General features: G+C 30.9%; 1 protein-coding gene across 1 annotated transcript; it reads left to right on the top strand.

Annotated features, from left to right (window-relative positions):
* The first annotated feature begins 11,933 nt into the window (after positions 1–11,933).
* On the top strand, positions 11,934–13,836 carry LOC7459116 (gibberellin 2-beta-dioxygenase 1). Its single transcript, XM_002300394.4, has 3 exons — positions 11,934–12,461; positions 12,590–12,938; positions 13,377–13,836. Exons 1-3 carry the CDS (start codon positions 12,061–12,063, stop codon positions 13,623–13,625), a joined length of 999 nt encoding a protein of 332 aa, XP_002300430.1. The 5' UTR covers positions 11,934–12,060; the 3' UTR covers positions 13,626–13,836.
* Positions 13,837–15,479: the final 1,643 nt, after the last annotated feature.

Below are 15,479 nucleotides of genomic sequence, written 5' to 3'. Positions count from 1 at the left end.
CTGATTTTCGTAATCAAATACGTTTTAATTTAAAGGAACCATGGTGAAGAGCCAGGCATATGATTTCTCTCCTTCGTCAACGAAATTTCAATACCAAGTACACAATAAACTCAGATATTGTAAAATCCAATGTAGACCAAGTGTGATCTGGTGATGAATGTAGACTATAGAGAAATTCGGACCTCCCAATGTCCCCATCGTTTTCCATCATCACTTCTTGAGAGAATCTTCCATTAAAGCAGAATTTGGTAGGATCTTTCTCATACGTTACTTCTAGGGCCCATTCACAATAAAACATCTGTCCTCTCCTTTTCCTCTAGGAGGCTATTAATCTCCTCATAACTAACCATAAAACCCATATTTTTTTTTTTTCAGTCTCGGACCAGATTTTCAAAGCTTCTGGGTAACGTCAAATCAATCCGTACTCAGACTTCTAACTTGTTCGTATATATTAACGTGGTAAAAAATTTATAGTATCATGATAACAACCAGTTATTCTCCACGATGGCCGCCTCTGAGTATGCAGAAAATTTAGTGACAGTCAGGTCATGTCTCAGGTTTACCTGTCATGTTATGGGAGATAGGCCAGGATTTTAGGGGGGGGGGGGGGGGGGGGGCATGCAATATTCTGAAGCCATTCTCCATCTCCAATGTTTGATGGACAAGAGAGAGTTTTCTCTTAGCTTTCTATTGTTTCATGTAGGCTTACCTCATTACCAATACAATATAGGGCAACTGTAAAAGTGGCTATTGGTCCAGGGTCACATCAAATTCAATCCAGCCCGCATGCAACACATCTGTAGATGAGCTGTTGGTGCCCCAACCCAATTCATTGAAAACGCACCATGCATACACAATTTATTCTGCTGTACTCTATGATGATGATTTGAATACACAAGATGTAGCTAGGATCGACAATTGTGGTGCGCGTATGATCAGCTTGTGTATCTTCTGTTGTGGATACTGGGGGCGGGGCCTTCACGATTCCAAGGATTGCATGTGCTTCAATTACCCCCACATGTCCTGTAATCGAACTGTTCTTCGATTATTTCCACAGCTATATAGTAGCCATTTGATGAGTTTGGTGGTAGATTGACCACATACCATGCATGCTTTTAGACTGCGCGCGGACATTATTATCTAGACCCAGTTTAAGCTCGCGTCTAGCTAGCCAGCATGATGAAGTTAATGGGAGCTGTTGAGCGTGCTTGGAAAGAGGTCCATGCCCCTAAACTAAAGGTCCAGTATATGATGATAACTCTAAAATATTTTGTGTCACAAAGCGTTTTCTTATAGGCAGGTTCATGCACGCCCCATTTCCAAGTTCAAGATTTCAAATTGCATACAGTTCCTTCAAAGAAAAAACTATGGTCACGAGCGCCTTGATTAAGAAACTCAACATGAGCACTCACGTCATAATCAGTATTCTCAACTATTCAAGCAATTAGTTCGATAAAACCTAATTTCATGGTCAAAAATACATGTACCCACCCAATGATGTCCTCATTTTGAAAAAAAAAAAAAGGATCATTAATTTATCAGATTCACCCATGAAACTCAATTTCGCTAATTCAACTCATATGAATCAAAAAGAAAATGATTTTTAAACTTGAAGAAAATCTTTATCCCTTGCGGATTACATTGACAAAATCAAAAACTCCATATTCAACTTAGAGCCTTGCATCATTGTGGTATGGTAGGGCTGCCTTTCCTGAATCCCAAAAGGCATATGCTAACAAAGTTCAGTTGAACCTACTTACTGGTACAATGTTCAATTGGGGACCCATTCAGATCCAATGCCATCATTGATGAGGCTTTTCAATACATATAATTGACTATGATTGAAGGGAGGATAGAGATTGGGGGATAAATGGTAATGGTGGATCAAAAAAAAAAAACAATTGGTAGAGGAAAGCTACAATGAGAACACCCTTACTGGAACCAGAGTAGTCCCCCCTACAATCTGATTTTTAAGACGGTAGATGCATCAATCAACCTCATGAAATATCTTGCAAGCAACCAACATCTGAATTTTATTTTTATTCTCCTTTACTATAATTATTGGCATATATCCCTTCAGTTTGACAAGTTAATATTTTGGTCCCAAACATTTTGTTACATTGTGGTCTCTAGGTTTGAGTAGAAAGATAGAATTATTGAAAAACAGCGAAAAGAAGAGAAAGTTATCGATTGACCATATTCTGGCTAAGAAAAAACTCGTTTTTAATGTCAACAGGTTTCATTCGATGAGTGGAGTTCTGTTAAAGTGTGTTTTTCCTTTCATATTGCTAGAAAAAATAAATCGAGATTGGGAGATGATTTTTTTGAATGCTATTGCAACACTTGAACATATTTTTTTTACACAAAAGAAACAGCTTACAGCATAATGTGGGTTTATTTTATTTTGATTTTTAATTTTTGTTCTTGACTCTTTTGTAAAAGTTTTATTTTTTTTAATTTCATCCTTCAAGCCTAATTTTTCATATATTATTTTTTTCAATTTGATCCTCATTCTTTTGATTTGGTTTTTTTAGCTTTTTGCTGAATTGATTTTTCTTTTCAATTTCACCCTTAAATAAAAAATTTATATGTATTTATTATTTCAATTTTGATCTTCATTCTTTTTATTTTTATTTTTCAGGTCTTTTTTATTAAATTAATTTTTCTTTTTAATTTCACCCTTTAATCAAAGATAAAATTTATTTTGTATTTCAATTATGATTCCCATTCTTCTAATTGTTATTTTTTATTTTTTTTTTATTTTTTTTTATTTTTTTTAATTTCATCATTTAACATTTAATTGATTGAGAATTGAGTTTCATGGTTTTTCTAGATAGAATGCTTCTCGCAGGATGACCTGAGTCACAGGTTTGGAAAGTTAACAAAAGTTGACATTGGTTTTTTTTTTTTTTAATGGCTTTGTGATTTTCATCATTTTCTTTTCTATTATGTTATCCTAACCTTATGACCTTAGTCGTGAGTTTGGTAGGATAATTCAGGTTGGTTCAACCCTAATTACCAGGATTACAGATTTGTTATATTAACTCGAGTTGACTCGGGCTGATTTTTTTAGGTCATTTTTTACCCTAATTTATCCTTCCATATTGAATGGCTAGGAATTATCTTCTTTTGGAAACATAGTTTTTTTTACAGGTTATTGTGATCCCTTTTTATTTAATTGTTGTTGTCTATTTTTTTTATTCTCTAATTAAAATAAAACTAACTTATTTGACCTAGTTAGTTCTATGAACTAAGTCGCAAATTTTTCTTTTTATAAAAATAAAACTTGTTTGCAATACCTAAATATTTGTTTTAATGAAAAACAATTTGTGCCCATGGCATAGGTTGAAGAATTTCAACCATTAAAAAATGTAACCTATATATGACATAAAATAACATTAAGAAACTACAATTAATTAGAAAAGAATTTAAGTCAAATCCCACTCATATAAATAGGGAGAAAAAGGAAAAACTTGACTATCATTGTATAAAAACATTAACATAAAAAAGTCAATGGAAAAACTTCAAATGATGAAATGTCATGGCGGCCAACAAGTTAATAAACAAATTGAACCTTTCTTCTCAAAAAAAAAAAAAAAAGGAGAAGAACGAAGCAATCAATCGATAAAATTCCAAATATTTTACATCAAAAGAAAAAAAAAATATACTTAGCTTGATATCATCATGATTGTTAGTGATAGAATAGGATGCGACACAAAAGAAGAGAAGAAAGTGATTTATAGTGAGTGTCACGGGCGCGTGCGTATATATACATATATTAACAAGCTAATGCACCCACGTTACGCTAGAGATAGGATACCAAGTAAAGTAATATATGTAAAAATCAGCGTTATTAATACTTTTTCCAGCATCATAATTTTTTTAATTAAAAACTAAAAAAAAATAATGTATATACTTAATAAAATAAATTTAAAAATATATAAATTGATAAATTATAAAAAAATTATTAACTCTAATTAAAAACTAAAATGAGAAGATTACCTTGTAAAACATAAATGGTAGATGCAAAAATAAATATTTGACCTTGTAATACAATACAGTTTTTAAAATCTATTTTTATTTAATTATATAATAATTAAAATAGATATTTATTTAAAAAATTATTAAAATCTAGAGGAAAATAATTAGTCAAAATTGTCTTCTCGCATTCATGTAATATTTTTTCTTCATAATAACATGTCATTTTATTAGTAGCATGGTTTATGAAACAAAAACTAATGATAATTAAAAAAATATCAATCAAAATTATAATGACTAGAATTGACAAGCAACAAAATAATCTTTTTTAATAAAAAAAAACACTATTTCTTGTTTCGTGTATTTTTTTTCTTATGTTTTGGGAAAAAAAAACATGTTTTTTTTATTTGAAACATTTTTTTAAATAAAACTTATTATTATTATTATTATTATTATTATTATGAAAGTAAATTCCAATAAAAAAAATCATCAATCAATCATTTTAACATATTTGTATGAATAAATCTAAGAATAATCAATCTAAAAAATACAATAAAAAATAACGGAAAAATATTAAATTATTGAATATTAATGAACAAAACTTTTAAACAATTGTTCTATCTGTTGATATATAACTATTTGTAAAGTAATTATAAATATTATCATAAAAAGTTAAAATATTCTTGAAAGCTATGAAATAATTGTATCATTGTTTAAATATTATTTTAAATAAATTAATTTAAAAATAATTTTATTTTTTACAAAAGCAATGGCTACATAATAAACTTAGTAGGCGTGCTTAGTCTTCAAAAAATAGCCCTCACACGTGACCCAAACAAATAAGCTTGGGTGCTTATAGAGGGTTTATACCTAACTTTATTTTTTAAAAAGGACACGTCATTCACCACTATTTTATATTTTTAAGAATGGACGATGCATTATCTACTTGACAAACAATATGTTATTCATTAATTTGAACTCTCGCTACTATAAAATTAAGTCCAAGATTTTGGACCTCAAAAACATATTTTTCAACCTGTCTTTGCATATAAATACACACAAAAAACTATTATAGAGACCTCATGAAACTTGTTTTTAACACTTAAAAACTTTTCAATCAGTCTAAAAATTAAAAGTTAAATCGAATAAAAATATTTACTGACCCTCGATTTACTTTTTCTAGTAAGATAAAAATTCTAAATTATATCTATTAAACTCCTCTTTTTAAGACAAATTTATTAATATAAATATCGATTTTTTTTATTACTATAATATGCACGACTAATCTCTTTCTCACTCGTAACATTTTATTAATGTGAATGACTAAAAAAAAAGAAAAAAAAATATAATAATCATGTGAATAGTGCAATGAACAACCTTAAAAAAATTTGCATGAATTGGTGGAAAAAAAAACAAATACATTATTCCCATGATCGGTGCAAAAACGAAAAAGAAAACAAAAAAAAAGTTTAGTTGACTACAAAAAAGAAGAAGCCTGGACTGTTCACATTGCAATTTCTTTGTAAAAAATCATGTAACAGTAACAGTAACAGTAACAGTAGCAGTAGCAGTAACAGTAAAGTAATTATATGCATAGATGTGATAAGGATAGGGAAGGTTCGTGGTGACTAAAGTAGGAATGATCGCATAGTAGACACTCGAGTGGTAATGGACCGACAGAGAAAGGTAGGAACGAGAGAAGGACACGTAATATAAGATAAAGATGGGAGGCCGTCGAGGCCATCCAAGCGCAATAGATAACCAGACTGTTGGAGTGGAGGCTGGCCTTTAAACACGTGTGTCTACTGTCCCTCAATCGAAACAGAAAAATAAAAAAGAAAAGAAAGGGTACAAAAGGATCTTTCTGAGGGGTCTCTGTCTTAAACCTCAACGACCTTCTTGATTGGAGGCCCCACGCTCCGGGAGTGACATCTGCCTTCATGACCAGTCAACAATGGAATACTTTTTTTCTCTTCTTTTTTCTTAATATTCGAATATGTTCTCTCCTGACATGAAAATAATTGTTCAATGTTGCAAGTTGATTCAATCACAGATGCCGACCCAGATTTAAATTCGAGAATGTCTATGATTTCAATGAACAAGGCAACGTCTCTTAAATCATATTTATATATCAATATAAATTTTTAGATTTTTTTTATTTTTAATATCAACACTTCAAAACCATTAAAAATTACAAAAAAAAACCATGAATTTTTATATTTTTCTATGTGAAAATGTATTTTTAAACCTAAATAGACTCACGGTTCTATTAGCAAGCATACTAGTGGGTATCTTTATTTTATAAAACATGCAAAGTTCTTGGTAAGAGAGTCTATTTTAAATTCAAGTATTTTTGTAAAAATAGTATCTATAATTTTTGTTTAACTAATAACCGATGAGTTTATTTTACTGGCTACAAAGCTTGGATGCAAGCGTACTTTGATAGAGTTGTATATGAAAACATATATACAAAGGGAGGATAGACATAAAAGGGTGCAATAATTTATTGATAGCTGAATTAAGGCGTTTATTCTAAGTAGACTTCGAAACCTTTTTGTATATTGTTTGGACTAATGTTTTTGCATCCATATCTCTTACTTGTTTTTTCTGTGATGTAGGAACAATATAACGTCATCATATACACAAAACATGGAGAGAACGCTTCAACTCATCCAAAATACGTTCCAGATTTGTGGTTGGAGGCTAGAGCAACTGGTGAACCCAATAAGAATCGAGTTTATAATATCTCTATAACTATGACTAGAGATATGAGATCGAGTTATAGTGTCTCGAGTATAAGCACCCCATAATTTATCCCGAGTCAATTGTCACCAGTTGTTGGTTAGACAATGGGTTGGTGAAATGGGAGGTAAAGTATGAAGCATAAGAAAAGAAGCTAAAAGATATCATGACAAAGCATGAAACATACTTTTCCAGTCATTATCCTCCACCCCCATGGACCTCAATTACATTTTCCTCCACCTCCACCTCCACGTGTAGCTAGAGCTTGTGATTGATTTTTACATTATAAAAAATTTGTTCTTCAATTTAAATTAGTTGTTTGATGTTGTTTAATGTCATTGTGAAATTGTTTTCTAGTATTCGTTTTATTAAACAATTTATTAAAGATCAATGGAAATTCTATTGGTATATGATCAATATTTTCATCGGAGAATTACAAAAAGTTATAAACTGTTTCGATTCATCCCGACGGAATCACCAACATAATAATTCATTGGTGTTCTATAGGCGAAACCATCAGTCACACAAAAATATTGCTGACAACAATATCTACCTAAATTTCATCGGTAATATTCACCAATGAATTTGGTCATAGATATTGGTCGACCTCTTTTGTAAGGACCGAATAAAATAATTCGTCGCTATATTCATTGATATAAAAATCACCAACTAAATTACCGATAGATATGATATGAGTGATGAGATACTTTCCAATAATACATTTCAAAAATTAATGTGTTTATATCTATTAATAAATTCATTGGTGATTTTTATTCCAATATAATTAACATGTTTATAAGGATGGAACATTCCGCTGATATTAATTTTTAAATTTTTTAGAATTTTAATAAAAGGATGAAAACACTCCCGCATATTAATAACTCATGTCCTAGAAATGCAATTCTTCTATTTCTCTCTTCAAACAAAACCTTTTTTCCCCTTGTTAAAGTAATTCAGATGAAACATAAAAGGAGGCTAGAATTCTCAATAATATGTTTATTATGAGTGCTTAAGTTAACCTAAATACAAAGGAATTATATATAGGTTAAACTGAAAATACTATTCTACCCTTAATAAATAAAAATAGATAAATATTACTTAACATCTCCCCTCAAACTCACGATGCGGCATCTACAAGCATCGAGAGTTTGCCAACTAGAAAATGAAAACGAGATATGGAATGCGTCTTGGTAAAGAAATCTGCAATCTGCAAGGAAGAATGAACAAAAGGCAAAGTAATGGTGCCATGCTTGAGATGATGACGAGTAAGATGACAATTGATCTCAATGTGCTTAGTTCGCTCATAAAAACCGAGTTGTGAGCAATCTGAATAGAACTCTGGTTGTCACAATTCATAGGAGTAGGATGAGAAAAGAAAACTCTCATATCAGCAAGTAACCAACGTAACCAAACAATCTCTTTGGTAGTAGATGTCATGACAGAAGCTGAAGGAAAGTCGAAATACCAGATTTTGCAGAAGCAGAAGACAAAATATCACTCCAAATTTTTTTGCAGAAACTTAACTCAAATACCAAATTGCAGAAACTGAAGAGAAGACGAAATACCAAAACAATTGCAGAGACAGAACAGAAATACCAAATTGCAGAAGCTGATACCAAATTGCAGAAGCTGAAAAGAAGATGAAATACCAAAACAATTGCAGAGACAGACTGAAATACCAAATTGTAGAAGCTGAAGGACAGTCGAAATACCAGATTTTGCAGAAGCGGAAGACAAAATATCACTCCAAATTTTTTTGCAGAAACTTAACTCAAATACCAAATTGCAGAAACTGAAGAGAAGATGAAATACCAAAACAATTGCAGAGACAGAACAGAAATACCAAATTGCAGAAGCTGATACCAAATTGCAGAAGCTGAAGAGAAGACGAAATACCAAAACAATTGCAGAGACAGAACAGAAATACCAAATTGCAGAAGCTGAAGAGAAGATGAAATACCAAAACAATTGCAGAGACAGAACAGAAATACCAAATTGCAGAAGATGATACCAAATTGCAGAAGCTGAAGAGAAGACGAAATACCAAAACAATTGCAGAGACAGAACAGAAATACCAAATTGCAGAAGCTGATACCAAATTGCAGAAACTGAAGAGAAGATGAAATACCAAAACAATTGCAGAGACAGAACAGAAATACCAAATTGCAGAAGCTTATACCAAATTGCAGAAGCTGAAGAGAAGACGAAATACCAAAACAATTGCAGAGACAGAACAGAAATACCAAATTGCAGAAGCTGAAGAATCTAAAATAATGTTTCAGATATTAATTCTTCAGCCGCAAGCACAAAACTTGATCTTCATCCTCCATCTTTTAATAGGTCAAACAACCCATGTCTAATGTTTTGAAAAATGAATCTGAAGTTAAGCTTCAAAGGAATGCATTGAGCGTGTTGGAACATCCTACAGGGAATGAAGTGGATGATGATAACGATTTTGATACGAGCAGTGGCTCTAACATTGGTGAACATGATTTCTACAAGGGCAACGAGTTCCATAAAATTAACAAGCCAAGGGTTCGATCAACTAGGCTCTGATACCATGTTAAAGTAATTCAGATGAAACATAAAAGGAGGCTAGAATTCTCAATAATATGTTTATTATGAGTGCTTAAGTTAACCTAAATACAAAGGAATTATATATAGGTTAAACTGAAAATACTATTCTACCCTTAATAAATAAAACTAGATAAATATTACTTAACACCCCTCTCTCTTCATCTTTTCCCTCACTTCAACCCAACTCCTTTTCTTTGCAACCTCACCGCCGCAAATAACCCAATTGTCTGGCCACCAGTAAACATAGCCACCTCCATCAAAATCTAATATAAATGATTTTTTTATACTTAATCATAGAAAAAAATCACTTAAATTTGAGAATTAAAATAAAAAATTCTAAGTCACCAACATTGCCATCTTAAACAAAGCCCAGTATAAATTATTTAGTTTATCAAATCAAAATTCGTAAACCAAAAATATTCAATAAATGATCTACACCTCACCTAAATCCACCTCAATAAACCACGCCACCACAAACCTAGCAGCAACCTCCACAGCAACACCCAAGAATATGCACACCCAAGAAATTTTGAGTTTTCTATCACTTTCTCAAGAAAATCACACAACTTTTTTATTACAAGTTGATGAGTACGATGATATGTTAGTTAACAACTTTGACATGGATATATAACCCAAACAAATAGCTTTTCGCTTTCTTCCACTACTTCTAGATTAAAACTAGGAGGAGGAAAATCGTAAGGAGCAAATGCAGACTCACAGAAAAGAAGAGGTTGCTGTCAATATTGGCACGATTTTGAACTCTTAGCTTGCGATCCACATATTTAGTAATTAGCAAATAAAATATCCTTGTGGTAGCAGGTAGACCGTGGAAGAGAAAGACGATCATCTTCCACGATTCAAACTTTAAAAAGGACCAAAATGTAACAAAAAAAATAAAGAATTGGGTTCATTTTTTTACTTTTAAATTATAATTTACCAAACTATGCAGAAAAACTATTACCACACACTTGAAAAAAGGATATTTTTGTTGACAATTCACTGAAGGAAGTAAAGTAGAGTGGAGAATCATGTCAGTTTTACGAGATTCGTACGTGTTTGGAAGAGTGGTCGCGGTTGTTTTTTAAAGTACTTTTCACTCGAAAATGCATCAAAAAATATATTTTTTATTTTTTAAAAATAAATTTTGACATCAGCACATCAAAATAATCTGAAAACACTAAAAACATATTAATTTAAAGTAAAGAAAAAAAATAAAAAAAATTTAAACTTTTTTAAAAATACTCTTAAAATGCAAAAATAAACAAATACCGTTTGCTTGGGATGGGCACATATATCCTCTTGTATGATTGTTTCTTTGTATTTCTTTTTTAACATGCTCATATTATTATTATTATTATTATTTTTCTAATCAACCAAATTAATGATTTTTAAAACTTTAGTTAAATAAATTGGGATTTCCATGGAGAAATGCAATACTCTTAAATGGATTTTCTAAATGGAAATTAGGAGAAAGTGTATAAATTCAACCTCATGACTTAAAAGAAATTGTTAAGAGAGTGTTGATTGGAATGGTTACATAGTATATGGAATCTTTGCACGGCTTAGCCTATTTGAAAGGAAACAAACACTATATGAAAAACAAACACGTGTTTTTATCAAGGATAATGCCTTTTTTTTAAATAAATAAATAAAAACCAAGCCTTTACCAGATATTTATATTTATAAAGTTGAATTAAAAATTATTAAATTTATAAGAAACTAAATTCTCTCACGGGATAATTTTTAAGAACATATCTCCTAGATAAGATGTTAGATTTAGGGAAACAATTTCTTCTATATAATGATCTCAACATTCGATTTAAACAAATAATAAATAAATAGAAAGGATAGAAAAATTCGTCAACCATTCAATTATTTACTTCTACCTAGTATAAAAGGCACCATGGCTTAAGTGGTAAGAACAATGGATAAGTATAAAAATCAAACAGTCCTTTTGACGTGGCAATGCCCTTCTTAATGCCCGCTATGTTTATTCCACGATAATGAAATTTGAGATGAGTTGATAATCCTACTAGATTATTTGTTTGTTTAAGTTGTTGAAATTGTATTTTTTGTGATGTTTAAATTATTTATTTATTTATTTGAAATTATATTTTTTAATCATTTTAATGTGCTGATATTAAATGTAATTTTTTAAATAAAAAATATTATTTTCATATATTTCACAGAAAAAAACATTCTAAAATATAACCATTAACATGTTCACAAACAATAGTTCGTTTATTTTAATGTTTTTAAATTTTTTTTTTATTTTGAAATTTTTTATATTATTTTAATATACTAATAATAAAATAAATTTTTTTAAAATAAAAATTTATTAATTTAATATATTTTTAAATAAAAATATTTTAAAAAATAATTATTATCCAGCAACTAGCAACTAATTTAGCAGGGGAGGTCCCGACTGGTGACTAGACTTCTGCTGTGAAAGATTATGATGTCCCTCCTATTTTACATGGTTGTGTCTGTGTGTGTCTATATATATATATATATATATATATATATATATATATATAAACGCATTAAAAAGATGAGGAAGTAAATGGAAAAGGTTGTAACTTTGGTTTTCAAATTGGGCTCTTTCTCTTGCAAATCCACTTCTATAAATAGCCAAGAAAACCTAAAAGGCAAATGCCCATCTGTCTCTCAGTACAAAGCTAAGACTTAACAAATTTCATTCCATCAACTCAACCTAGACCTCTCTCTCTCTCTCTCTCCTGCTTCCACACAACAACAACAACAATGGTGCTTATATCCAAGCCAGCTCTTGAACAGTTCTCGTTTATAAGAAACAGAAAACCTACCACAGTTTTTTCTGGAATCCCTCTAATAGACCTCTCAAAACCTGACTCCAAGCACCTACTGGTTGAGGCATGCGAGGAATTTGGATTTTTCAAGGTAATCAACCATGGAGTGCCTATGGAATTCATATCCAAGCTGGAATCTGAAGCTGTCAATTTCTTCTCATTACCGCTCTCTGAGAAAGAAAAAGTAGGCCCTCCTAGCCCCTTTGGCTATGGTAACAAAAGCATTGGACAAAATGGTGATGTGGGCTGGGTAGAATACCTTCTCTTAACCACTAATCAAGAATCAATTTCTCAGAGGTTCTCTTCAGTTTTTGGTGACAACCCAGAAAAGTTTCGGTATGAAACTCTAACAAAATCAATCAAGATTTGATTTTTTACCCACGGAACCATAGTTATGGTGATCATGGTTTTTTTTTTATAAAAAAAACTGTTAATTAACTCTGCTTTTGGTTTGGATGTTTCAGGTGTGCTTTAAATGATTATGTATCAGCTGTGAAGAAAATGGCATGTGAGATTCTTGAAATGATGGCTGATGGTCTAAAACTTCAACAAAGAAATGTGTTTAGTAAACTTTTGATGGATGAACAGAGTGACTCTGTTTTTAGGCTAAATCACTACCCTCCATGCCCAGAAATTGAAGCATTGACTGACCAAAACATGATTGGATTTGGAGAGCATACAGACCCACAAATCATTTCTGTGTTAAGATCCAACAACACTTCTGGCCTGCAAATCTCTCTCAGTGATGGCAGCTGGATTTCAGTTCCACCTGATCAGAACTCATTTTTTGTCAATGTTGGTGACTCATTACAGGTACATCAAAACTGCTGTTTTCAATACTGTAAAAAACAAGTTTCTGCTCCACAAAACCAGTACCAATAAAATCTAACGGTGTCATCCCAACAGTTTGCCCGTCTAATTTTTCTACTCTTCTTTACATCGACACCTTAGTAGACATTGAGGCGTTGAAGGGTAGCCCTCAGACTTCAAATTCCTTCTATTTTTGGAAGAAACATGATATTAGCTTAGCTGGAGATGTATGGAATGATGTCAGGTGACTTTAAGAGCGAAACCCTCTTCCGTACACGTTTAAGGGATCGGCTCCAATGTCCTTTTTAGTGAAATTGTGTGCCATCGTAATAGTCAAAGTCAACTAAAAGAGTGGGAAACTTCTGATTTTCTTCCTTCCTTCCATACATTGAATGTAGTGATTTAATGGAGTAAATCTTGGTTTGGTGGGTGGCTTTGCAGGTTATGACTAATGGGAGGTTTAAGAGTGTCAGGCACAGGGTTTTGACCAACAGCATGAAAGCTAGAGTTTCAATGATTTATTTTGGTGGACCACCTTTGAGTGAGAAAATAGCTCCATTGCCCTCGCTCATAAAAGGAAAGGAAAGCTTGTACAAAGAATTTACATGGTTCGAGTACAAAAGATCTGCCTACAGCTCCAGATTGGCTGATAATAGGCTTGTCCTCTTTGAGAGAATAGCAGCCTCGTAAGCACACAAAATCAAGTCTCGCATGTTTGGTAAATGGTCTTGTCAAATACGTCAAAAAAAAAAAAAAAGGTTTAGAAAGGCTTATTAGACGTATAAGGAATCAATACTTTGTATTTTCTGTTTTTACTTTGTTCTTCCTCGACTCTCTCCAATTTTTGTTTTCCACACTTCATGTAATCACTTTTCTTGTTAATAAAACTACTTTAGCTTCATCGGCCGCTGTTAAAAACCTTAATTAATTGTCTAATTAGAGATTGGGTCATTTGCAGGCATGCATGTGTTGATTTGGATAAAAAAAAACTTCGAGGGAAGACTTATCTTTAGATTATGCATTTATATGTACAATAAGGGATGAACTAATTAGATGCTCTCATTAATAGAAAAAAAAATTGAGCCATTATTTTAAACTTTAATGAAATGAGTGAAGACACAAATTCCTTCAATCTTAACTCTCGCCGAGAGCTTAATCATCATTATTTTTTTTTTATTATAAGAGATAATCTATAGAGATGTTTTTTTTCCTGTCAATCGGAAGCTCATTGTAGAAATGCTAAATTAGAATGTTGTTTTTTATTTATTTTATTGTGGTGCAAGTAGTTTGGTATTATAGTATCAGTTGTTTTCTATAATACTTTTTGTTTAGATATATATTAAAATAATATATATTTTTTTTAAAAAATTATTTTTAACATTAGTATCATTTTATCAAAATGATTTGAAAACACCAAAAAATTAACTGGAAGCAAAGAAAAAAAATAAAAAATTAAGTTTTTTCAAAAATATTTTTGAAATGCAAAAACAAACAGGTTCGTAGATTGTTAAATTCAATTATATCAGCCCCACTTTTTAAATTTGTATTCTATGGTGAAATGTCTTATCATTAAATTGATACTTCATGTTGCAGAATTAAACTTATACGATGTCAAAAAATATCCTATCATTAAATTGATATTCAATGTAAAATTAAGTTTAATTTTATCAATTTTAAAAAATAGAAACAACATGGACCAAATTTTTAACACCCAAACAAACAGAAAAAATAGAAAAATTTTATGTATTTTTATCCTTGTAATTTTTAATCTTTCATGTTTTAGTCTTAAACTTTAACTTTGAATGCATTAGTCTTGGATTTTGAGAGGGAAAAAATAAAGTTGTTGCAAAAAAAAAAAAAGATGAGAGAGAAGGTGTTTTGTTGGTCAATTCCATACTAAAAAAAACTGGATTTTGATATCATTAGATTCATTTTTTATTAAAGGTTGTATTTGACTCTATGACTTCTTGATAATAGAGATGGCCAACAAGTAGATTAAAATAAGAACTATTGTTTATCCAAATAAGTGAAATGTTGTCTACTATTTAAAAGAAAAGACAGGTATTAACAAAAACAATCAAGCTTATAAGCTTGACCTTCCAAGCCTATGCTGGCCTAGCCTTGTTTTCTCGGTCATGCATGATTGGGCTAGAATGCCAAGCTTAGACGCGCCTTATTTTTTTTTAAAATTTTTTATTTTAATTGTTTATTTTTTAATAAGAAAATCTTTTTAAATTAATGTATTAAAATATTATTTAAGCAAGTATCAAATTATGCCATTGTTTTTAAGAATATGAAACTTTTTTTATGATGATTTGTATTAGCCTAATATAGATTTTTAAGATAAAGTGTTCATTACTCCACACACACACACACACACACACACACACACACACACACACACACACACACACACACAAGAGTTTACAAATATTTTTCGTCATCTTTACCATGAATGTCTATTTTATTATTTTATGATTAAATAAAAAGTTAACTTTAATTTTTCTTGTCGGCAGCGCACAGAAACTATTAGGGGAAATATCA

This window comes from Populus trichocarpa, chromosome 1, assembly GCF_000002775.5.
Source record: "Populus trichocarpa isolate Nisqually-1 chromosome 1, P.trichocarpa_v4.1, whole genome shotgun sequence".
Taxonomy (NCBI): Eukaryota; Viridiplantae; Streptophyta; class Magnoliopsida; order Malpighiales; family Salicaceae; genus Populus; species Populus trichocarpa.
The sequence above is the reverse complement of the archived record's forward strand: the minus strand, read 5'-3'. Positions and strand labels throughout refer to the sequence as shown.

Coding starts and splice junctions, on each gene's coding strand:
- LOC7459116 (XM_002300394.4), top strand. CDS start 12,061: ATGGTGCTTATATCCAAGCCAGCTCTTGAACAGTTCTCGTTTATAAGA. Junction 12,462..12,589: donor GACAACCCAGAAAAGTTTCG/GTATGAAACTCT, acceptor TGGATGTTTCAG/GTGTGCTTTAAATGATTATG. Junction 12,939..13,376: donor ATGTTGGTGACTCATTACAG/GTACATCAAAAC, acceptor GTGGCTTTGCAG/GTTATGACTAATGGGAGGTT.